Source organism: Belonocnema kinseyi, chromosome 1 (genome assembly GCF_010883055.1).
Source record: "Belonocnema kinseyi isolate 2016_QV_RU_SX_M_011 chromosome 1, B_treatae_v1, whole genome shotgun sequence".
Taxonomy (NCBI): Eukaryota; Metazoa; Arthropoda; class Insecta; order Hymenoptera; family Cynipidae; genus Belonocnema; species Belonocnema kinseyi.
The window spans coordinates 170413517-170440936 of NC_046657.1; the positions used below are offsets into that span (position 1 = coordinate 170413517).

General features: G+C 29.3%; 1 protein-coding gene across 2 annotated transcripts in view; it reads right to left on the reverse strand.

Annotated features, from left to right (window-relative positions):
- The window catches only part of LOC117182640 (zinc finger CCCH domain-containing protein 13), a 78043-nt gene that overhangs the window by 27160 nt on the left and 23463 nt on the right, over positions 1-27420 (reverse strand). The window contains exon 2 of one of the 2 annotated variants that reach the window (XM_033375751.1): positions 4501-4549. In XM_033375751.1, coding sequence (XP_033231642.1) covers positions 4501-4537 — 37 coding nt within the window. In that variant the 5' untranslated portion in view covers positions 4538-4549. The remainder of the gene's footprint in view (positions 1-4500; positions 4550-27420) is intronic. The other variant, XM_033375745.1, reaches the window with a different exon arrangement.

A 27420-nucleotide genomic window follows, 5' to 3' on the forward strand; every position in this document is an offset into this window, starting at 1 on the left:
ATATATCTAGCCGGGAGTGGTGCTGACTGAAAACAGATGATTTGGAGCGATTCGCGCGCCATATGTTGGTCATTCTAAGGACTTATTGAACTACCCTCGTATTTTAGTTGAAGCTATATCGTTGAAAATTAATTTTTGTGAACTAAAAATGTAACTATTCTAGTTGAAGATTTGATCACTTTAGTTAAAAATTCATCTCTTTGATTGTAAATTAATTTTTTGAACGAAAAATTAAACTATTCAATTTTTGGTTGAACAATCATATTTTTTATTTGAAAATTCACCTTTTGGATTTCCATTGGATGTTCGATAATTCTATTAGAAAATTTATCACTTTGTTTCAAAATGTGACTATGTAAAAAAAATTAGATTCTTTTTTCTTCAAAATTATTTTGTTTTTTAATTGAAAATGTAAATATTGGAATGGAATATTCCATCAATTTGCTTAACTTAAAATGTAACTATTTAATTTTTGGTGGATAATTTGTCTTTTTTAGTTGAAAATTCACGTATTGTCTTCAAAATTCGTTTTTTTTTTGGTATGAATAAATTGTCTTGCTTCAAAATTCACCCTTTTTGTTGAAAATTCAACTAATCCAGTTAAAAATTCATCTGTTTGGTTTAAAATTCGACTTTTTCGTTTAAAATTCAATCATTCCAGTTAAAGATTCAACATTATAGTTAAAAATTCATCACTTTATTTGAAAAAACAATTTTTGTTTAATAAGTATTTTTTAGTTTGTTCACAGTTTTTTTAAACTGAAAGTCTAACTATTCCATTTGAATATTTTATCATTTTATTTGAAAATTCATATTCTTGGTTCAACAATAATTTTTTTATCTGAAAATTTGACAGTTGAATTATTGGTTGACAATTTATGTTTTTATTTAAAAATTCATGTATTTTTTTGAAAATTAGACGTTTTTAGTAGTAACTAACCTTCTTGGTTGGAAATGTACCTTTTTGGTACAAAATTCAACTGTGTTTTTTTTTGGTTGGAATTTTTTTCTTCAAACTGAAAATGTAACTATTCTCATTGATTATTCCATCATTTTAGTTAAAAATTCTTCTCTTTGGTTCTACATTAATTTTTTCAACTGAAAATTTAACTATTCATTTTTTGATTAACATTTTTTTTAGTTCAAAATTTCTGCAATTTATTGAAAATGACTCGAAGTCTTTCTTGTTAGGAAGAAAATTCATTCATGAGTTTAGATGACATTTTTTTAAAACGAAAATTCAACTATTTCATTTTTTGTTTGAAGTTGTTCTCTTTGGTGCAAAATTGAACTATTTACTTAAAAAATGACCTTTTTTAGTGAAAAATTCAACTCTTTCATTGGAAATTTATGCAATTTTTGAGGAATCGTATTTTTTGGTAGGAAATTAACTTTGTTGGTTGAAGAATTAACTATTTGTTTATAAATTTATCTATATTTTTAATCATGGAATATTTTCATTCGAAAAGTTAGAAATTTATAGCGGTTAATTTGATTTTTATATAGTACCCACTAATTACTTAATTAATCGATGAGGTTATTCAAGAATGTCTTACAATATAATTTGTCAAATCTTTATGAATTACACATATAAATTGAATTCCTAAAAACTAAAAAAAAACATTCATGATAAACTCGCAAAAATCTATAAATATTTCGAGTCAATTGTTTAAGAAAGTACGAATTATTTAAATGGCTCCACACTATAAAAAATTATACTCAGAAAAACTTGAAACACCCGGAAAAACCTGAAATTGTCAGGAAATTTTTCCTCAGGATGTGAGAAGACTCCCTAAAAATACACAATCTTGCCGTAATATATAGTTCTTAGTTTACTTTTTTAGTTACTTTTTTTGAATGTTGCTTTCTTCATTTATTTATTGTTTGTTTTTTTTATTTACTATTTATGTATTATTTCATTTTTTATTATTTTTATTATTTGCGTTTAATTAACATTACAAAGCGTACAACCTTAGCTCCTACCCATTAAAAATACAGAAATATTAGAACTTGATTAACATTTTTGGTAAAATTAAATTCTTTCTCATTATATAAGAATACTTGAAACTGGCATTGGTTTTAAAAATACACAAACGACGGCTAATCACTTTTTGTAAAATCTCTGTTTGCAAACCATAAAAAAACAGCACCTGTAAAACAGGTAGTGACAAATCTTCCACCGGTTTTGTGAAATTACTTTCGCATTGCACAAAGCTTTGGTTTTGTTTACCAGGCAAAAATAAGGTAGCCTGAAGTTTTCATTTGTCCCAGGCAAACATAAATATTGACCAGAAAGACTCCAGGTTTCAGGACCACCGCGGGGAGTCTTATGTGAACGAACCTTCAACCGTTAACTGACCATGCAAAAAACTTCTCGGGGAAGGTCGTCCGCCGCGTTCTGCATTCCTTTCCGAATAAGGGAAGTCCAAAAATACCGAAGTCTCGATACAGCCGACATTATAGTTCCACAGAGAAACGCTTTTCAAGACAAAGAAGAGTGAAAATAATGGTCTTTGTATGTTATCAAAGATACAAGTCGAGCCCGTGTTATCTTTTTTTTTATAGATTTGTCTTTCTTGTGAAATTTCCTGCGAGATAATTACACAGGTAAAAATAAAACAAAAGTGTCCTGAAAGGTAAATTCGGCCAGGTCGCTGAATCCGAACCTGCTGTCAGATTTGCATCCTATGTTGTTTTTGAAAAACAGGATGAAACATTTGTTAAATGAAAATTACAAATAACACAAGCACACAAAAAAATGCCATGTTAATACCATATTTATATTTCTCTGGGTAAACCTGACAACAGATTAGGATTCAGCGACCCCCAAAAAATATGAGCATGGTGCTTTAGTTCACCACACATGATACTTTTTTGGAGTGTAAGTGTGTTATATAAAAATGTGGATTGAAAAATGTTTTATCTTGTTACCTTTATACAATTTCTCCTATAGAAAATCTTCTTTAAGTTCCTATATACTTTCCCATTGGGCATCACATACTCATAAAAAACTTTGTGGGATACCTTTTGACTTTTCACTTGTTTTCTTGAACCTTGTTTAATAAAATTTTCCACGAGACAATTACACAGCATACAAAAAAAGTGTTATGTGCGGTGACCTTTTTCGGGTCGCTAGATCCGATTTAGGTGTTAGACTGAATTCTATGTTGTTTTAAAAAAATAGTCAAAAAGGCTCATGGTTTCAGAAACCTCACGTGATGGAGCAAATCTGACACGAGATTCAGTTTCACCGACCTCAAAAACATATAAGTATGGTGGTCTAGTTCATCGCACTTTGCTATGTTATTAATTTAAAATTATTATCTAGAAAATGTTGTATCCTGTATCCTTTCTACAATTTTCCCTACAGAAAGAACTTTTTTAGTTCTTATATGAGTTCCCCTTAGGTTTCATATAAATAAATGATGTGGGATCTCACATAGCTTTCCACTGGGTATCTTGATCCTTTGTTATAGAATTTCCTGTGAGTTACAGACAAAAAGAATTAAAGGTTCATTTGCTTTAAATTAGACTACTATACATATATGTATTTGGGGCCGCTGAATCCGAATATGGTGTCAGACTTTCGTCTTATTTTGTTTTTGCAAAATTGCCAAAAAGGCTTTTTTTCTCAAAAACTTGACGTTATGGAGCAAATATGACACCAGTTTCGGATCCAGCGACCCAAAAACATATAAGTATGTTATGGGTTCCCATTGAGTATCACCTATTCATAGGAAACTGTGAGATCCCATTTCGCTTTCCATTGGGTTTCTTGACACATAAAAAGAGAAAAATGTCATTTGCGTGAAGTAGACCATTATACCTATATGTTTTCAGGGTCGCTGAATGCAAATGTGGTTTCAGATTTTTACTCTATTTTGTTTTTAAAAAATCACAAAACAGGATAATTTTCTCAAAAACCTGACGTGTTGGAGCAAATCTGACACCCCTTCCCTCTTGTTATGTTTCTTTTGTAAAAATTATTGCTAATTACTTATTTAAACAGATTTAATAATAAATTCTAAAAATTATATTTCACAACAAATCATTTCTGATCATGTTATCATTTTTTCTAATGACAACAGTAAATTATTTTTTTTTTGGATTTAGTGAATGAAACACTCATTTCAAACTAAAAGAAAATTTATTCCACACATCTTTTTTCATTTCTTTCACAAAAACTTAATAACTTTTAATGATGCTAATTTTGCATTTTTTTATATTTTGAATTGGACTAAGAACTACACTAAAAAATTACTTAAGGTTACAAAAAATAGTTTTATGTTTTTTTTCGATCGAAAAGAACTAATGTTATTAAAATTGTTTGAAACAAATTTTTTTCAATAATTATCCTATTAACCAAATACTGAAAAATCTTAATTTTTGTTGGTATTTCAAAAAATTCTAACTTGAACTCAAATGATTTTTTTCCAAATATGATTTTATACTATTCAATTATTAACAATTATTAATACTGATTAACTTTTCAAAACTTACCATACAAAATAAGTAGGAGCCATCTCCTCTCCCGCATGGTGGAACTTCTGAAAAATAAAAAATAAAAGTTTAGCAACATTTCCACACAAACATTTTTAACATCAAGTCCCTAAATTGAATAAAAAAATGTTAAATAATTTTAACTCATAAGTTGACCACTGATATATAATTTATAAAATTTGAAGTCAGGTCAGATAACAATTTGTAAAATAAGTCCATAGTATATAGATTCTCAGTAAGAAATATAAAAACTCAATTTCTATATTTAGAATTTAATTTAAATTGCTATAATTAATCTAAATGGTTAGAATCAACTTGAATTTGGTTGAATTCACTCGAATTAATGCAAATTTACTTTATATAATTTAGAATTGAAAATTTATTAATCAGCAACTATTTAATTTAAAACCACAATTATGTTCTAAGATTCAATTTCAATTTATTGGAAGTCAATTGGAATAATTTGAATTTAGTGAAACTTTTATAGAGATTAATATCAAACTGTCAAATTTACTTTGAATTGCTTAAATTCAATTTGAGTTGGACTTTGATTGAATTTACTTGAATTGATTCAAATTAAGTTGATATAATTTAGAATTAAATTAACTGAAATTAAAAAATCTTCAAATTGAATTCATCCGAATTTAGTTCCATTAAATTTGTGATTCCAGAAATTAATTCGGAATTTCAAATTCGAAAGGAATTTCCAAAATTGTATTATATAATTCACATGAAGCTCTATAGTTCACATAACTAGAATCCCATTGGAATTACCACAATTCCACTTAAATTTTTTATATTAGATTGAATTCATCTGAATTCGTTTGAATTCGTAAAAACCCTCGTTGTTAGATTTCGACTTAAATTGCTAGAATGAATTCAATATAATAGCATTCAATTCGAATTTCTAGTATAAATTTAAGTTACTAGAATTTACGTGAGCATACCAGAAGTCAATTCAACGTTATAGAATTCTTACAAAATTTGCCAGAATTCAATTTAAATTGCTAGAATACATATGTACACTATCAAAGTAAATTTAAGTTGCTAAAATTCACATTATTTTTCTAGAATTCAATTGAAATTATTGGAATTCAGTTTAAATGTTGAGAATTGATTTTTAGTTTCTAGAAAAAATAGCTAAAATTCTTATGAAAACTTTTGAAGTCAATTTAAATTGCTAGAATTCAATTCAAATTAATAGAATGCAGTTGAAATGGCCAGAATTCAATTGCAATTTATTTAATTAATTGGACTTGCTAGAATAATGTTAGCATAGAAAAAGTCAATTTGACTTGCTCGCATTTTCACTAAATTACCAGAAATAAATATAAATTTCTAGAATTCAAATGGACATTTTTAAGTTCAATTTGACTTGTTCAAATTTTTAATAAATTACCAGAAATATATCTGGATTGCGAGAATTCAAGTGAACGCTCTTAAGATCTTTCTAGAATTCAATTTAAATTGCTAGAATTCGCATGGATTTGCTTCAATTCAAATTACTAGAGTGCAGTTGAAATGGCCAGAATTAGATTTCCATTTTCTGCAATCAATCTGAGTTGCTAGAATTATTTTTGCATATAAAAAGTCAATTTGACTTGCTATAGTTCTGAATAAATTACCAGAAATCAATCTGAATTACCAAAATTCTCCTGAACGCTCTTATGAACTTTCTAGAATTCAATTTATTTGACTAGAATTCGCATGAACTTGATTTAATTCAATTCAAGTGACTCGAGTGCAGTTTAAATAGCTAAAACTAGATTTCGTATTTCTAAAATCAATTTGAATTGCTAGAATTATTTTAGAATATAAAAAGTCAATTTGACATCGCTAGAATTCTTAATAAATTGCCCATTTGAAAATTAAATTTTAATTTTTAGAATCAATTCAAGTTGCTAGAGTTCACGTTAGCATTAAAGGAGTCTATTTGAATTGCTAGAATTCATAATGAATTCCTAGAAATTGCAAAAATGCAATTCGAATTTCCAGAATCAATTGAAATCTCTAGAATGCGCATGTATTTCTACAATAAATTCATATTGCTAGAATTATGTGAATATACAGGAAGTTTATTTAACTTGATAAAATTCTGAATGAATTTAAAAAAACAAATTAAAATTTCGTGAATTAACATGAATTTTGTGGAATTAATTTAAAATAAAATACTAGAATGCAGTTTATAAGTCGATAATTCAATTTTGTATTTGTTTAATTAATTTAACTTGCTGGAATCACGTGAGCACACATCAAGTAAATTTGAATTGCTAGTATTCTTAATAAATTACCAGAAACCAATATAAATTCCTACAATTCACATGAATACTTTCGAAATAAATCAAGTTTGCTAGAATTCGCACGAGCTTGCTAGAATTCAATTTAAATTTACACAATTAATTTATGTATATAAATTGCTAAAATTCGCATGAACTTGCTAGAGTTAAATTACAATAACTATAATTTAGTTTAATAAGCAATAATTTAATTTTAATTTCTAGAATGAATTTAATCATTTTAATAGATTTGAATTGCTCAAATGTACATAAATACTCTTTAGGTCAATTTAAATTGCTAGAATTCTCATAAACTTGCTAGAATTCAATGCATATGACTAGAATTTAGTTTATATAGTGAAAATTTTCATTTGAATTAGGTTTCATAATTCAAATCAAATTTGGTGGAAGAGTTGAAAGTAGAATTTAATTGAATTCGCAAATCTCTTGAACCCAGCTTATTGCTATTAAAATAATTACATAAAATTCGGGCTCTCAATATAAAATGTATAAAAATTCTTCAGATTTGAAACAAATACAAAATAACCATACATTCCCATTCTACTTTATTTTTAAAAAACTTTTCTTATCTCAGTTAAAAGGCATTCTTGCCGAATGTTTGAATTTCTTACAATTCCTGAAACCTTGCCAAGTCTGCAATAGGAAAGTAAATTAAACCAGCTTGTTGAGAACTCGTTTTACAAAAATTCGTTTACCCACGTAATTCCCCCTTTCCTCTCATTATAAACAAGTATAATACACTTATATGTGTACACACAATTTACTAACGTTATGCAAAGCAGCAAGCCAGAAGCAACTCGAGAAATCGAATCTGAACTTTCGTTGAAGCACGAGCATATTTATTCTTATTTCGATGCTCGACGAGCGACTTGTACTTTTTGCAACGGAGAAATCGATAAGGCGTTGATCCAGTAATTTCTTCCCTGGTGCTGTTCCTCTCTTCCTCTGTTTATAATTACAGACCATAGCATGTCATTCCAACCCGATGATGAACAAATTATTTTTTTCTTTTTGTTTATTTTGCAACCGAGAATTGCGATAATTAATCAAAATCGTCATCAACTTTCACTATCTTAGTTTATTCAACTCGAGAGTAAATACAATTAAAATGATTCCAGTGGGCAAAAAAATTAAGTATGTCCTAGAGACGTCTTTGGGACATCTATTTTGAACATCTAAGTGATGCTATTAGGACGTCTAATGTCAGTAAAAAGATGTCCTGAGAACGTCCTATGCCTTTAAAACGTCTTTAGGACATCTTAAGGACATTAGACGTCTTAGAGACGTTGATTGGGCTGAGCTTTGTTGTCCTAGGAACGTTCAAAAGACGTTCTTAGGATGTTCGTAGGACGTTCCTAGGATGTCCAAGGTCAGTGCAATCAAAGTATCTAAGACGTATAATGTCCTAAAGATGTCTTAAAAACATAGATCGTTCTTCGGAAATCTATCATATAAACATCAGACGTCTTATGAACATCCCTAGGATGTCCAAAAGACATGTTCCAAAATACGTCTTGTGGATGTCCCTAATACGTCTCTAGGACATCCCTAATTTTTCACCCACTGTGTATTTTGCATTTTCGAAAAATTAGTCTATGGAGCTGTTCAAAAAGTACGACACGCTTTTTTAACACTTTTTCCACCCCTACCGTTCTTCCTCGCGGATAATCACATAATGCTTGACTCCCTTGGTTGACGTCAAAAATGCAACCCCCCCCCCCCTTTGAATAAAAGTTTTTCCTTTGACTTCGTTTCATGAATCTTAAAATAGAACATAAAAGATGATATTTTAAAAGACTTCTCAACCGAAAATTCTCGTAAAAATGGACAATAGGGTGATTTTTCGTGAAAATAGGGGATTAAAAGGGTGCGAATTGTTTTTAATAAAAATATTGTTTAGCTACCTTATTGAATTCAATATGAAATACTTGAGAGTTCAAGTCGAAATATGTTGAATTTTTAATCGTTAAATTTTCAACTGGATCGTTTAATTTTGAAGCAAACAAGATTAAACTTTAATCAAAAAGAGTTTCATTTCCAACCAAGTGGTTAAATTTTCAAGCCATAAGACGTATTTTTTAGGAGAAAATTAAATTTTTAAGTTAAGATTCAGAATTTTCCATCTAGAATAGTTGATTGCTCAACCAAAGAAGATCAGTTTTTAATTGGGAAGTTGCGATTGTTACACAAAAAAGATAACAAGTTATATCCAAAGAGATCATTTTCATTCCAAAAAGACGATTTTGTCACAAAACTGTTGAATTTTCAATAAAAAATGTGTATTTTCAAGCAAATATTTTAATTTTTCAACAAAAAACGACGAATTTTTAAACCGACAAAGTTACATTTTCATCGATATTAAAAAAAAATTAATTTTGTGATCAATCTTTTTTTTATTTTATTCGCAAAATTAATTAAATTGTTGTATTTTCAATTAAAAGCGATCAATTGCCAATCAATAATAGAATAGTTAAGTTTTCAGTCAACAATTAATTTTGAACCAGTATATATTGAATTTACAATAAAATAGTTCAATTTTGAACTAATAAAATGAATGATTACCAAAGTAGTTCAACTTTCAACCAAGTAATTAAAGTTTCAAAAAAAAATATTAATTAAAAGTTTAATAATTGGATTTTTAACTTGAAAGAGATCAATTTTTAAATAATAATCAAATAGTTAAAGTTTCAGTTTAAAAAAATTAATGTTCACAAACCAAAAAAACTATTTTCTACAAAAACCTTCAATTTTGTACCAAACAGATGAATATTTCACTAATTAAATAAATTCGTACCAAAGTATACCTTCAATAAAGCATTTGAATTTACAATAAACAAGATTGATTTTCTGCAAAAGAATACAATTTACAACCAAATTTATACATTTTTAATCAAATTTTCAGTTAGAGAATCAATTATCAATTAATAATGCAACTATTAAATATGTAGCTAAAAAATTATTGCTCAACTAAAAAATACCGAAATTACAACAAAATAGTTAAATCTTCAGCTAAAAAAATTAATGTTTTACAAACTAGTTCAAATTTTAAAAGAAGTTATTGAATTAAAAATAAATGAATTATCAATGAAAAATTTAGTAGTTTAATTTTTAACTAACAGTGTTCAGTTTTCTACTAATAATAAAATATAGAAATTTCAGTTTAGAAAATTATTTTTCAACAAAAGAACTGAATTTTTAACAAAATTCTTCAATTTTTCCTCAAAGAGATAAATATTTAACTAATAAAATAAATATGTCCTAAATAGTTTAAACTTCAACCAAGCAGTTCAATTTTCAATCAAGAAGATGCATTATCTGAAAGAAACAATTCACTATAAAATGAATCGATTTTTAATCAAATCGGTGAATTTTCAATCAAAGAAAATCAATTATCAATCAATTGAGAAATAGTTAAATATACAGGACAGTGAAATCCTCAGTTATAAAAATTAATTTTAAACCAAAAAAAAAAAAAAGAATTTTCAACAAAATAGTTAAATCTAGGATTTTTTATTGGGCACTATTAACTCTGTTCGTATTAAGGCGAAAAACGAGAAAAAAAAAACAAATTTCTTAAAATCATGGAAAAGAGATACAAAAATAATGATTTGTCTAAAAGTAAAGATTCTGAGTGGTTTTTATTAAAATGTTGGTCAAGACTCTCAGATGGAATGAAGAATATTTCCAATTTCTGGTCAATTAAAAACTTTTCTCTTTATTTTATTTCAGTTAATTCGAGGAATCCTAGACTCGAAAGATCACGCTCCTCGACGTAATCGTCGGTAATTACGTAGCTGCTGCCTCTTCTATAGCTAGAAAAATAATAGTGGGTCCTTCGTATATACCAGAGTGTATACACTCTTTTCCGTTCATATAGGACAGAAATACACCTTCTTACTCTTTATTGTTATTTGTGCTCTGCAATTATAATTCTTCATATCAGATAGATTGCACATAATTGATTGCCACTCACAGGTCACGTCCGTCAATAGTAATAATAATACGTGTAATTTCAAGAATAATGTGGCTTCGAGTTTTTGAAATTTTGTGAGAATTGTCTTATACTGTGATACTCGGTGGGGGGGGGGGGGATCACGAAAATACGGCACCGCGGAGGTGGATTACGACTGATTATATCTGATTACCATGGATTACCTGTATATACAGCAGTACCTTGGATTACCACAGATGTATCTAGATTACACACGATTATTCTTGATTAAATCCATCCCCTAGGATTTGATGCACTTTGCTTTAGATTGCACAAGCACTACCTAGAGTTACTTCAAATTGCAAGCAAATTACCTAAGATTACAAATGTTTCGAGGGAATTGGGATTACATGTGGATTATGTAGGAGCACAATGGACAACCTGGGATTACAACTAAAATGCCTAGTATTGCACGTGGATTACCTAGAGTTACAAGTAAATTACTTGAGATTAATTAAAAGTGGATTACTAAACATTGCAAGCGAATTACGTAGGATTAAATGTGTTCTTAGGGGCCTACGATTACATGTGGACTACGGAGGGATCTAGGGTTACTTGTGAATGATCTAGAAGCGCAATGGATCATCTTGAATTACAAATTAATTGCCTAGTATTCAACGTGGATTGCCTAGAATTACCAGTAGATAACCCGAGATTAATTAAAAGTGGATTACTAAAAGTTTCAGGCGAATTACCTAAGATTACAAGTGTTCCTAGGGACCTAGGATTACATGAGGATTACCGAGGGATCTAGGGTTACTTGTGGATTACCTAAGAGCACAATGGATCATCTAGAATTACAACAAAATTGCCTACAATTGTACGTGATTTACCTAGAATTACAAGTAGATTACCTGAGATTAATTAAAAGTGGATTACTAAAAATTGCAAGCGAATTACCTAGTATTACAAGTGTTCCTAGGGACCTAGGGTTACATGTGTATTACTCAGGGACACAGAGTTACTGATGGATTACCTAGCAGCACAATGGATCATCTAGGATTACAACTAAATTTCCTAGAATTGTACGTGATTTAATTAGAATTATAAGTAGATTACCTGAGACTAATTAAAAGTGGATTACTCAAAATTGCAAGTGAATTACCTAGGATTACAAGGATTCTTAGGAAACTAGGGTTAGACGTGGATTACTTGGAGTACACATAGATCACCTAAGATTAAAAGTGAATTACATAGGATTGCACGTAGATTACCTATAATTACAAGTGAATTACCTGCGAATGTAAGTGTAATATCTAAAAGGAGAATGTATTGCAAGATGATTACTTCATATTGCAAATGAATCACTTCGAATTACAAGTAGATTTTCCAGAAATAAACTGAATTACTTTGATTAATTCAGCTTACAAATGTATTAGTTAGGATTAAAAGTAACTTTCCTAGGATTACAAGTGGTTTACTTAGTATTGCATTCAATTACTGCAGATTAAAAGTGGATTGCGTGGTATTACAAGTGGAATACCTAAGAGTTTAATGTATTACAAATGTATCAATTACCGAAGATTAAAAGTGGATTACGTTGGATTACACATTGATTTACTAGGATTACAAGTGAACTGCCGCAGGTTAGAAGTGGTTTATCTAGGATTACAAGGATTCCTAGAGACATAGGGCTACACGTGGATTACATAGGATAGCAAGTGAATTACCAAGGATTACGAGCGAAATGTCTGGTATTGGAGTGAATTATTTGGATTACTGCAGGTTACAAGTGTATTATCCAGGATTAAAAGTGACTTTCCTAGAATTATAAGTGGCCTACTTAGTATTACACTCAATTACCGCAGATCACAAGTGGGTTACGTAGGAGTAAACATTGATACACTAGGATTACAATTGAGCAACGTCGGATCACGAATGGATTATCAAGGATTACTAGGGACTTAGGTTTACACGTGTATTAGCCAGGAGTAAAAATTATCTAGCTCGGACTAGAAGTGAATTACACAGGATTACAACTGCATTACCTATACTTACAAGTGGATTATCCTCGATTACAATTACAATGTCTAGGATTACACTAGATTATAAGTGAATCACTGCAGATTAGAAATGAATCATCTAGGATTACAAGCGGATTGCCTAGTATTACAGTGAATTCTTTGAACTAGTCTAGATGACAAGTGAATTACCCAGGATTAAAAGTGACGTTCCTAGGAGTACAAGGAGTTTGCTTAGTGTTGTCCTCGATTAACATAGATTACATGTTGATTACATGGAATTACAAACTTATTTACCAGTATTACACATGAAATACCGCGGATTACAGAATGTTTACCTAGGATTTTGAGTGAAGTTCTTAAGATTTCACGTTGATTATCTTGGATTACAAGTATATTACACGAAATCATAGGTGGACACCTTGGACTACATTAGAATACAAGTGAACTACTCAAAATAAAAAATGAATGACCTAGGATTGCAAGGATCCCTAGAGACTTAGGATTACATGTGGGTTACCTAGGAGTACAAATAGATAATCTAGGATTACAACTAAACTACCTCGCATTGAAAGTGGATTCCCCAGGATTACAAGTAGATTACCAGAGATTAAAAGTGGAATACCTAGGCTTACACTGGATTATAAGTGGAAGAATCCAAATTGCAAGCGAATTACCTAGGATTACCACGGTTGCCAGGTAAATATGTTTACAAGTGGATTACCTAAGAGTAGAACGTATTACATGATGATTACTCCAGATTGCAAATTAATTATTTAGGATTACAAGTAGATTTTCCAGAAATACACAGAATTACTTGGATTAATCCAGATTACAAATGTATTAACTAGAATGAAAAGGGGATTTCCTAGGATTACAAGTAGTTTACTTAGTATTGCATTCATTTACAGCAGATTAAAAGTGGATTACGTGGGATCACAATTTAAATAACTAGGATTACAAGAGAGTTACAGAAGACTATAGGTGGATTTTTAAGGAAGACCAGTATTTTTTCTCATGTTACTCAAGGTTGTAAGTGGAGTTCCTAGTATTGAACTGATTTAATTCAGGTTATCTAGAATTGCAAATGGATTAATTGGGATTACACAAAGAGTTTCTAAGATAGTAAGTGTATTACTTAGACTAATAAAAATTACAAGTGGATTTACGAGGCTTAAAAGTAGATTGCCTATGATTACAAGTGGAAAACTGCAAATTACAAGTGGACTGCCTAGTATTGCATTGCATAGTTTACTTAAGATTACACGTGAATCACCTTAGATTAGAAGTTGAGTATTTAGGATTACAAGTGCTTTACCGCGGATAACAGCAAAATACCTAGGATTACAATTGGATTACCCAAGAGTACATGTGGACTTATTCACATTAAAAGTGGATTACTTATGATTGCAAGTGGAACACTCCGAATTACATCTTGGGATTACACGTGGTTCATACAGGATAACAAGCGCATTGGCTAGAATTGAAAGTGGATTAAAAAGGATTGGAAGTTTAGAACCCCGAGTTAAAGTTGGATTGCCGATAATTGTAAGTGGATTGTTTAGGATTACAACTGGGTTACTTCGGATTATAGCGAATTATCTAGGATTACACGTGTAATGCCGCGGATTACTACTGCTTTAAATATGATTACAACTGGATTACACTTAATTTTAAGGGAAAAGCCCATACAGTTCTGCTTTGTTATCGAAGTTATTCCGGACTTTTTTCTTCTTCTATAAAATAAAATTAAAAGGTCATTCGAAGCCTCAGATAATTTATAAGCTAAAAATTATTATTTTAATTTCAGCACAAATAGTATTTACTTGCAGTATTTCATCTGAGGAAATCGAGCAAAAACGAAAGGCTGCAATGATTAGAAATTAAAATCTTGTTTTCTTTGATTTCATCTGAAGTGGCGTTTGAAATGTGTGGCTTTTGGTATCTGTCAGTTTCTATGTATTAATTGGTGTCTATCACAGAGGGGTAGCTCCTTTCACTTTGATTTTTGGGTCAAGTGTTGGCATTTCGCGTCATTGTATGCTGTCTCTATACGTGTTATATAATCTTTCATCAAATAAGACACAAAGTACGACACAGTCGGGTTGAATACCTTTTTCTCAGTCATATCTGTTTTGAATTAACAATATTTTATATTCCAAAGTTGAATGGAATTAGGAAAATTTAATTCAATTAATTTATATAACAAAATTCTACATTATGGCAGCTTTGATAATAGTGAAAAATATATATAACAAAATTCTGTTTATCTAAAGAAACAAAAACTTGGATGAGTTGAACTAACCAAGTGTTTATAAGACATCTCACCTTACAGTTGATTTATCTCAAGGAAAAATAGAATTCTTTTTTTTTAAGCGAAAAAGATTTCAATTTTAAATGAAAAATAAGTGACTTGGACCAAAAAATACGAGTTGTCAACGAAAGAGTTAATTTTTTAAGTTAAAAAGTGGGATTTTTTTAAAAACAGTTGACTTTTAAACTCGAAAAAATAAATTTTCAACCATACAGTTGAACTAAAAAAAATATAAAATTTCAAACACAAGCATTAGTTGTATTTCCTAATAAATAGTTGAATCTTCAATCTAAAAAGACGATTTGTTTAGGAGATTGTTGAAATTTCACCCAAGAAAGATGAATTTTCTGTGACGAACTTTCTTACCAAAAAAGATGAACTTTTAATCCTGAAGGACGAATTTTCTATACAAAAAGACGAATTTTTAACAAAAAAGTTAAATTTTTGAAAAATAATGTTTGAGCAAAATCGTTGAATTTTGAATCTAAAAAGTTCAATTTTTAACCAAGTACATACATTTTCAATAACAAAAGTAATTTTCAACCAGACAGTTCCACTTACTACTTAATAGTTGAACTTTTAAGCGAAAGGGACGAAATAAAAAAAAACATTTTACCCAAAAAATCTTCTAATTTTAAATAAAGAATAGTGAAATTTTACCCAAAAAATTAATTCTGAAGAAAAGTCGATATTTTAACCAAAAAAGCTTTTAATTTAAAATAAAAGAACAGTAGAATTCAATCAAAAGAGACGGATTTTTGACAAAATAGTTTAATTTTCTACGAAAATAATACAGCTATAAAAAGTAGTTCGATTTTCAAACAAAGGAAGGATCTTCAACTAATAAAATAAAATTTTAACAAAATAGTTCACCTAAAAACCAACTAGTTGAATTTTATACCAAAAAAGTTGAATTCTCATTGAAAAATGTAATAGCTTAATTTTCATCCTAAAGTATAATTTCTCAGCAAAAAAAATAATGATTGAAAGTCGGAGTTAAGAAGGTTAATTTTTAAATAAAATAATGGATTTTTAACAAAGTAATTTAATCTTCAACGAAATAGTAGAATTTTTAGCTAAAGTGAACTTTTAACCACAAGAGATGAATTTCCAAAAAAGTGTTGATTTTTCAAGCTAAAAGTTCAAATGGTTTAGAAAATAGATGACTTTTAAGCTCGAAAAGATAAATCTTCAACCAAGAATGAGGAATTTTCAATAAAATGCTCGAATTTCTAAATAAAAAAGATTAAACTTTAAACACAAACAAATAGTTGCATTTTTAAACCAATATTTGAATCTTTGATAAAAAAATTAGAATTTGCTACCCACAAAGACAAATTTTCAGCAACAAAATTGAATTTATTTAAAAAACATGACATTTTAAAAAAATAGTTAAATTTTTAATAACAAAACATTTTGAACAAAATAGTTGAATTTCAAAGCCGAAAAGATGAATGTTTAACTAAATAGTTGTATTTTCAACCCAAAAATGTCTTTCCAATGGAATAGTATATTTGGTGAGAAAATAATTAAGTTTACAACAAAATAGTAGAACGTTTAACTAAAATTATGCATTAAAAAAAATGAATTGTTAAGAAAGAAAATTAACTTTCAACTCAGTAATTCAATTATCAAAAAAAAAAAAATCAGTCCTGAATGAAAAATATAATAGTTGATATTTCAACCAAACCAATTTTTTAGTTAAAATAAAAAATAGTGGAATTCATCCGAAAAATACGAATTTTTAGCAGTATAGTTGAATCTTCATCAAAAATAGAATAATTTTTAACTAAACGGTTACACGTTTAAATAAAATTATTGAATTTTTAAGCCAAAAAACAAATTCCATACAAAGAAGTTGAATTTTCTACTCGTAAATATGAATTTTCAACAAAAAAGTTCATTTTCAAGCAAATAGTTCAATGTTCTAACAAATTTTTATAATTACACAAAGAACTTAAATTTTAAACTAAACAGATGGATCATCAACTAAGAAAATGCATCTTTAACAAAGTTGTTCATCTTCCAATCAAATATTTAAATTCTCAATGAAAAATTTAATGAATGAGTTTTCCACTGAAACTATAATTTTTCAATCAAAAATTGATTATTTAAATTTCCAGGTGAAAGGATTCATTTTCAAATAAAAAAAAGAAGTTTCAACAAAATGGTTCAATCTTCAAAAAAAATAGTAGATTTTTCAACTAAAGAGATGATTTCTGAACCACAGGTATTATAGTAGAGTTTTCAAATAAAAAGAATAAACTTTTAACGAAAAATTCAGAAAAATAGTTGAATTTTCTTATTGGGTTCTATCAATTCAGTTCGCATTTAAACAGAAAATTGAGAAAACGGCATCAAAAAGTTTTCTCAGTTTTTCAATTGAATTTCAATCTGATGAAAAGGAAAATTTAATGAAAATTCTTTAAAATAGCTTAACTTTAACATTTGTTTTTCCCCGAGGCGGAGTCGGTATTTTCTTGCTTTTACTGATGTGGATAATGATCGCCTGCGAATTAGAGCGATGCGCACAGCTAATTAACTTGAGTTTTCGACACGCTTTGCGATTGGCAACGATGCCTCGTGCCGGAAAATTGAAATTTAGGATCATAAAATTACACTTGCAATATATTATACTTACTTCTTTGTTTATAAAAAATTATTAAAATGAATAATATTTTTCCACTTTTACTTCAATTATTTTCATTTTCGTTATAGTAATTTTAATTTTAATTCCATTATTGAATTAAAGTATGGTCAATACCATTTGCAAAATTATTGCAGTTGCATTAATTCCATCCGCGTAATTCGATTGATAATTAATGCATTTTTTAAAGAGTTAGAATGAATAAGAAATTCAAACAAAACTAATATGCAAAAAATTTTCCAAACATTTTGTAGTTGAAATTCCTTATTTTGGGAAGTGAAGTTTAAGAAAAAATAAAATTAAGAATTTGTCTGTAATTAAGGAAAAATTATTGTGTAGGAAATAATCAGAAATATAATAGGGAATTTTGTCTCAACCACTGGTAGTTTTCCTGTTAATTCGAAAAAAATCTTTTTCCAGTATGTGTTGAAAATAATTCTTTTTGTAGTAATATTTCTTATGTTTTCGAAAGTTTTCTAAATAAGCAGGAAAATAAGTAAACCCTTGAAAATTTTGAAAATTTTCTCATTTATTTGAGTAATTTGTAATTGCGATGCTTTCGTATGTTAGTTCCGTTAATCAGATAAAACTATATCAAAATATACAAGTCCTAGTGATTTTTTAAAGTTATTAACTTTTTACGGGTATTAAGTTTGAAATTATTTTTTTTTTAATTTTCAAATCTTTACAGTCCTGGAAAATTGATTGAAATACCTAGATAGCTTTTTAAATTCCTGAAAATCATCAAAATATCCAGGAATCTTATTAAATTCACTTAAACCTTTGAAAGTCCTTTGGTATTTTTTGAAATATCCTGAAACCTTATAGGTCCCATAACATCCTTCTAAATCTTCCGAAATTCTAGAAAACTCTCGACAACTGAATACAATTTTTTTTAATTCATTAAAACCCTTGGAAATTCTTTCAAATTTTTTAATCTCTTAAAAATTCCTTGAAATCCTTGGAAACACTTTAAAATATTTCAAATTATTTTAAATCCTTATAAATAACTTGCAATTTTTTAGTGAAAATATTTTATGTCCTATGAAATCCTTTGAGATCCTGGGAAATTGATGAAAATAACTTATTGAGAGTCTATAAAATCCACTAGAATTACTAAAATCCCTTAGAATAACTTGAAATTCCATTGAATATTTCAATATCCTAAAGCCTAGTAAAACCTATGAAATGTTTTTAAATCTTTCGAAAATAAAACTTATTTTTTAAAACTGAATATTAACCTAAATATTTGAAATTATCTTCAAATCTTTAAAAATATTATTAGGTGTTTACAATTTTCTATATTTATTGAAATCATTTGAAAATCATTTAAAATCATCCCGTAAAAATTCTTAAAAATTTTTTTAAATTCTATAAAGTCCTTTGAATCCAGTAAAAGTATCTTAAAACCTTTTAAATCTTATGTAATCTTTTAAGACTTTATACTTTTAAGTCTGAAAAGCCCTTTGAATTTTTTAAATAATACTAAGTTCCTTAACCAATTGTTGTGCAATTTCTTACAGTGCCGTAAAATTGTGAAAAGTTCCTTAAATGTTTAAACACTTGGAGCATTGCTTCAAATAATTAAAAAAATTTTCAGGTATGAAAGTTTTGATTTTTGAATTTGTATCACTTGGAAAAATTTGGTCTAGGGTAAACCTAGTGGATAATCATTAATGAAGAGTAAACGTAGAAAACAATTATTTAATTTTTATTTATGGACGCATATAGTGATTTAATTAATAAATGAATTAAATTATTTATTTTACTGATTAGTAGTGTTTTTAATTACCGGTTACCTATTGTAGGTTGTATCAAACTCATCATACCAATATTATCCACTGTAGTGAGGTTGCCCCTTCATCCAGGAATTTAAAAACATTTATAGTGTATAAATGTTAAAAAGAAGGATGAGGACTTCTTGATAGAATTGGAAGGTCTTGATTTAGTCCTGACGAAGTCTCGTCTGGTATTACGCAATACATTTATATAACACCCACATTATCCTTGCATTATATGGTTAGTAGTGGTGACAGCACAGAGAAAGTTACTATCCGCTCTCATATGCTCGAATAATTCCCTTACCTATGATATGCTTTTTACATGATTTAATCTAAGCTAATAAATTCATCCCTTTTTTTAAATAAACTTACTAATAAATAATGTGAAAAATGTGTGCAAAAAGCTAAACAAATTCTGTGATTAATTTTTTGAATTGATCAATTTACAGAAAAACTGGGATTTCTTTTGGAACCCCTCTTGCTCAAAAGGAACCCAAGATGATAAATTTGTTCCAAAAGAGGCTCCAGTTGGATCTGGAAAGGAACTCAATTTTATTCGATACTTCTTCCAAAGAACCTATTTTTTGTTTAATAATAAATACAAAGACATTTTATTTAGTTAATAAGTTGAAAACATAATATAAAATAAGTTTGCAAGCTGTTGGTTTTTGAATGCGCCTTTATGTTGCTATTCAAGTGTTTTCTAAAGGAACCCTTTGGGGTTTCCAAAGGTTTCTATTGTAGGTCAATTTCTATAAGACACCACCTTTTGTACTAACTGCAAACTAAATAGTTTGATTAATTGTTTCAATAAATTACTTATTGATTTTTATTTCAATGACTAAATTTACTAATTTTAAATAATTTGTTTTTAAATAATTATTTCAATTTTAATTTTTTTTCAAAATTGTATTGCTTTAAAAATTTTATTAATTACTTATTGCGTGTTTTTAAATAAGAAACAATACACGTGATTTCCTAGAAATTAAAAACTGGCCTCTTTATTCGGTTTTGCTTCGCTATGCTCTGATATGCTCCAGTAACATATCGACTGTTCACCAGAGAATCTTACGACCACATTGAGTGAATTCTTTCATTTGCCCACAACTTTCGAATTCATCGTTTAAATTCATGTGTTCGCATATACCTTGCAATTTTTATTTAAACCTGTTATGATAATTTTAAAATTCCAAATTACTAAATTATATCACCAATATTTGAGAATTGTAATTATTGCCTTTTGGATGATAATTCCATGAGAAATATTATCGAATATCACTTTTTATAGATCTTGCAAGCACACCCCTATTGAATTTATAGTTTTTCCTGGTGAGCAGTCTTTTGTAATTTTCAAATTGAAATATAAAATAAATATTTATGCGAAATATTTGTATTTTATCGTACCTGTTATATAAAATAATTAAAAAGTAGGGACAGTATTTTTAATAATTGATGAAAGTTGATGTCTCAACTTCAGAATTACTATAAAATATTGGAAACCAACCTGTTGTATTATAATTTTGTTTGTCTAACTCATCGAATTCCTACGAAAAACGCAAGCATAACCGCAAGTTGTTTATAAATTTCTATCTTCTTTGAAATTCAATGATTTTTTTATTAACAGTACCAATTTTCGGTATATAATGCCAATAAATCAATAAATTAAATTTACAGAAATTGCGAATTTAATGACTGAATGATAATATGAAAAATCTTATGATTTTTTTAAAATTCAAAATATCAATTTTCGACAAAATACACTGACATAAGATAACAACAAAATTTTCCACATTTTGTATTTTCTATGAAATTGAATAATTTTTTTTTTTAAAACGATTTCAGATTTCCAAACAGAAAATTTGAAGAACATTATAAATGTCTGTTTTATTTCAGAACAAATATATGCACGAAAAAGAAAGAGATTGTTTAAAAAACGACCCTCTCTAATGTTTATTTACTATTTGTTTATAGCCAAAAAGCTATTGAGAAAAACAGCGAATTTCTACCAAGTATTTAAGAGAAGATAGTTATAATCAATAATAAATTGTTTAAACAATTTTGTTTATTAACTTGCGTTAATTATAACCTTATAAAGTGAAAAGTGCACAAACATTAAAAAATTTCAGAAAAAACACAACTATCTAGCAGACGAGAGTTATGAACAATAATAATTTATTTAAACAATTTGGCCTGCTAAATTTCCTTATTATTACCTCTATCTAAGTGAAAAGTGGACAAAAAGTTAAATATTTTAAAAAAAACAGCAACTTTCTAACATTATTCAAATGTAATATTATTTAAAATAATAATTGAATGTTAAAACAATCAATTTTGTTAATTTTGATTGATTATTGAATTACTCTAGCCCTTACTTTAATTGAAAAGTGAACAATTTTAGAAAAACAGCAACTTTTTAGCATTATTATTATTATAAATGATAATAAATAATTTAAACAGATTATGTAAAACATCCAATTTTCAACAGAAAGTAAAACTTTATGTATTAGAAACAATTTGCATTAAAAAAAAATAATAAAAAATAATTCGTGCTGAAAACTCATAAAAAAAATTTTCATTTATGGTTTTTTTAAGAACCTGTAAAACAGACTTATGGGGCTGATATTTAAAAAATAAGTTTTTTATTCGTATTCTAACGCTAATTGTGAAGACAAATGTTGAGTTTCAACTCAGATAATCTAATATTGACTATTCTGAATAAAATTGACAAAAACGCCTTTTTTATTATGATAAATACGTGTTAATTATTATGGGCCTTGTGGAACCTCTAAATATAATTAAAAAAAAAGAAATAATACTTTTTGTGGATTCGAATAAATTTGGTGCACGAACACTCAGAAACAAAAAATTTTCAATATATTTTTGGACCATCCTACATTGCTATTATAATGAATAAAACAAATTATTGCTTACTATGATACGATATTAATTAGGATTGTTTAGTTAAAAAAAAGAAAAAAATGCAAAATGTCAAACAATTTAAATCTATAATAATTTTTCCTTAGAAATATCCAAAACCGCCTGTTCTGAAATTCGTTAAAATTAATTCCAGTTCTGAAAAGAAAATTTAAAAACATAAACTTAAAAAAGTCAAATTGTTTAGGAAAATTCCACAAGAAGGCTTAAAATGAAGCATCTTTAATTTTTTTTGATTCTATAAACCGTTGTATAGTTTGTGGTTATCTAAATAAGAGATCGAGAGTCCTTAAGATCCTCTAATACAATCATTCCTCTCCTGAACATTTTGTTAAATCTAATAATAATAATGTTAATAATAACAAAGATGATTACGCATTAGAAAATCTGGAGATTCATAGAAAATTCCATGTAGAATCTGATGTTGGAGAAAGGTCTTACGCGTACCTTCCGATCGATCACGCGACCAGTTACAGAGACGGTATCACTTCCGGTGACCTTTAGCGGTCACAGGTGACCGTTAGTCGTGTCGTAACATGTAACATAATGTACCGTAAGCAGACGTAACACGAATCGAATTGAGCATGTGAGTGTTATGAGCTACAGTGAGGTCAGCCCTTTGTGACTCGAAAGCTGGCCCCGCTGGCCCTACTTTCTTCTTAACCATTTCTAATCGTTGTACAATTATTGGTATTTAAATTAATTTTCAAATTACGGTTCACTAATTGATTTTATAGATTAAGGAGGATGCATCGATGTTTTTTTACATTGATTGATCTTCTTCTATAAGATTGAAAGCTTGCAATTAGTATCATTAATAATTAATGATATTAATTGCAAGCACTGTCCTTCGTTTTCAAACGTTGACTTTCTGACATAATAGAGAACTCAACGCTATTTACAACTGTTTGAATTTCTGGTGTAATTAAAAAAATAATTAATTACTGACTTCTGCCTCATTTAAAAAGAGGCCAAATTTATTCTAAGTCATCATTATTTTTGTAGGGAATAGACAACCTCGCAGAAAAAACTGGGCGTTCAGTAATGCAGCGGCTCAAATAAAAGTTGACATCCTTTAGAACGGGGACTCCAAAGGAACTCTTTTTTTAGGGTTCCTTTTTAGTTCGTTGATTTTTGATAGATGTTTATTGGTGGGTGCAGAAGTTTTCTACTGCGCATGTATATCGAAAAGCGCGGGCCAATTTGGAATCAATAGATACTATAAATACTCATACAGATAAATATTAAAAAATGTCTTTTATTCTTAGAAAAAATTAATCTGTTCGATAGAAATAACTACTTTAAAGATGTAATATTAACGTTATATTGCAAGTGTCTATTATATAATTTTAAATAGCCCCGCGGTTTTTGGCACATGCGCAGTTAAATTTGTCGGGTTTTCAACGTAACCTACAAAAAATTTCACATTTCATGTGCACTATATCCGTTTCAAGAATGACTAATCTATCATTTTAGTTTCTTCATTAAATCTTTCACAGTGCAATATTATTTATTCGGATTTATAATGTCAAATGTGCATAATTAACTTAAGAAATCCTCGAAGTGAGTTCAAGAAGAAGTAACAAAAAGGTACCATTACAAGACTTCAATCTAGACTTTGGGTTCCTTCAGAAAAAATTTGTAATTTTGGGTTCATTTTCAGTAAGAGAGGTCCATTTTTGTTGCAGCTGCGTTGGAACCAAAAATCGGGTCTAATAAAAAGGCCAGTTTTTTCTGTGCTTGGGGTGCATGAATATTCCCAAATTTTGTTGAAGTTTTGATCGAATAACACTTTACCCTAATGTTTAAATTTCCAAATAATCGTTTGCACTCACTTTTATTTTTCCGAATTATTATTTGCCCAAGTTTTTATTATTGCAGATTACAATTTGCGCTGATTTTGATTTTTCCGAATTATCATTTTCAGTAATTTTTATTTTTTTCGAAAATCCATTGGTCATAATATTTATTGGAAATTCATTGGAACAGTGTCGGGGGTGCCGCGATACCAGAAACACCTCCGGATCATTACACAATATTATACACAAGGTAAGATAGCCTCGAAGAGCGTCATTACAACATTTGAATTTCTCGCCGTTATTTAGGACGTTATTCTCAGTCTGTACGATATTTGTAGTCCTGTTTCAAAATTTTTATAGCTAATTTCACAGCTCACACAATTAAAAAGGGGGTGAAATGGATGAAGAGAGGCTGGGCGTAAGTAAGAGGAGAGAGAATGGTTTACATTCCTCTCCCCACTTACACCGAACTCCTTTTCCAGGAGCCCCAACAAAAACGACGTGTCCCAATGTTAACCTTTTTTTAATTATGGAACTTGGAAAGGGTGGAAGGGGATAGGGACGTCTACCTCTCTCGTCAAATTTACAGCGAATCCCTTTTCCAGGGGCCTTAATAAAAATCACGCGTCCTAGTATTTGAGCATTTTAAATCAGGGACCTTGAAAAGGTGAAAAGGGATGGTGACGTCTACATCCTTCATCAGGCTCATGCCGCACCCCTTTTGCAGCGACCCTAAAAAAAATCACGCATTGTAGTGTTAATAATTTTAAATCAGAAATTTGGAAAAGGTGAAAAGGGAGAGTGAGGTCCACATCCTTTATCACTCTCAAACCGAACCCCTTTTCTAGGTGGCCTAATAAAAATCACGCATTCTAGTGCTTAGCATTTTGAATCAGACACCTTGGAAAGGTGGAAAGGGAAATGGAGGCACACATCCCTCATTACACTCATGCCAAACCCCTTTTCCAGGGGCTTTAATGGAAATCACGCATCCTAGTGTAAATTATTTTAAATCAGTGAGCTTGAAAAGTGGAAAGGGAGAGGGAGGTCCACATCTCTCATCACACTCACGTCGAATCCCTTTTCCAGGGGCTCTAACAAAAATCATGCGTCCTTGCGTTTGAGCATTTAAAATCAGGGATCTTGGAGCATGGAATGGGTTCGACAAGGGTGGAGGGAGGGATATGACCCACCCCTTCCTTCCCACTTGTCCAAGGCCACTGATTGAAAATGATTAATACTAGGACGCGTGATTTCGCGGCCCCTAAAAAGGGGTTCCGGTGTGAGTGGAGAGGAAATGTGGTCCACAGTCCATCCCCTTACTCACGTCAACACAAAATAAGTTAGTATTCAGAAAATCGAAGATGACCGAACTTTTCTGAAGTTTTACCTGCTTCCGAATTACTATTATACATAAGGTAAAACGAAAATTCGATTGGAAGTAACTAGGATTATAAATTTGAAAATATCAAATCAATTTTTCTATATTGTAAATTGAAAAGAAATAATATTTTAATTATAATTAAATTAAATGTACCAAATAAAAAACGTTAATTAATTTTAGATTAGAAATTTGACTTTCAGGTTTTTTGGTTATTCCGAAAAAGAAGAATTACAACAAATGGCGATACCGAAAATAAAAATTGATTATAAAATGGAGATGAGGATAAATTGTGATTCTGTTAAAGGACTTTCTTAATATAAATTTTTCAAATATTTATTTGTTGTAAAAGAATATTCTATAGTTAATTTCCAATTTTCCTTGAATGAATAATTTTATAACAGAAAGAAATTTCATCAATTATTTAATCATTCTGTAATTGCGAGATCTATGAATAAAATCATCTTTATTGGCCTAGAAGTCTCATTCTTCGGTATATTTTTTATCGAATGCACATCTGAATTACATTATTCATATAGTATTTTCCATTTCTGATTATGTCGTTTTTAAAATTTACTGAATTAATTTTCAAAGTGGGTACAATTTTATTGTAAATATATAAGGCACTGACTATTAATACGGAATTTTCCGTAACGTTAGACCTAAACGGGCTGGAAAAGGGATGAGACTCACTAAAAACTCCGTAACGGTAGACAGTTCGAATGTTTAAATAGAACAAGTGGATATGCTCTCTTTGCATTATAATTAAGAGTGAGATTACTCACCAGCAGACGAATACTGGTTTTTGCTGCAATGGAACAACGCTCACTTGGGATGCGAGACCTGTCGCTGAAGAGAGCAAACGAATTTTTTTGAACCACTATATTCCAGATGAATCCTACCTCAGTCAGCTGTTTACTGTTTTACGAGCCATGACGCCACGGGCAAGAGTGTTCGCGATATCTTCGAAAATTTATTAAGGCTTTCTTATTCTGCAGAACGGCTTTCTTCATACTCAATTTGGTCGAGTATTTCGAGGAGGCATTTTGCTAAATACTTGAACCTCCTTAATTTTTGTTCCGGGAGGATGACCTAGATGACCACCTTAATCTCACATCTTTGGCAATACATTTATTTATTTCGTGGGTTTCAGTGGGTCAGATCACACACGGTTACAGAGTGTGAATCCCTTAGTGTATTTTAACATATTTTCCATTATTTTTCTTCAAACATTACAGTAATTTACATTAAGTAAACATTCATAAAGCGCTCGGTGTTCAGGACCGAATTGCTCACTAAGCGCCCACGTAATAAGCCACGCCTCTACGTCTTGGCGGGAAATATCTATCAGACGTATTGGCGGATTATTCGAATATCGCATCGCGCATGCGTATTTAACTTCAGGTTTAAGGCGCTTCCCGAATTTGGTGTCAATGGAAAAGAGAGACAATTGACTAAAGATTATCTTTTTAGTTATAAATTTTATTCTTTGATTGAAAATTTAACAATTTTCTTAAAAATATATACATCTTTTTTGGTTGCAAATTCAACTGTTTTGTTAAGAATACGTATTTCTAGATTAAAAATTCAAATTTTTTCGTAAAACATTAACCTTTTATTAAAAATTCATATTTTGTTCCTGATAAATGAACTGAAATATTTTTTGGATAACAATTTTTTCAACTTTTTTGTTGAAAATTCAACGATTTCCTGGAAAATGTACAGTCTGTCAAGTTAAAGCGTGGGTGGCTTTACTCGCAGTCGGTAAGGTGTATCGACATGATTTTGGTGTCAAAATATTAAGAAGAGCTCCCT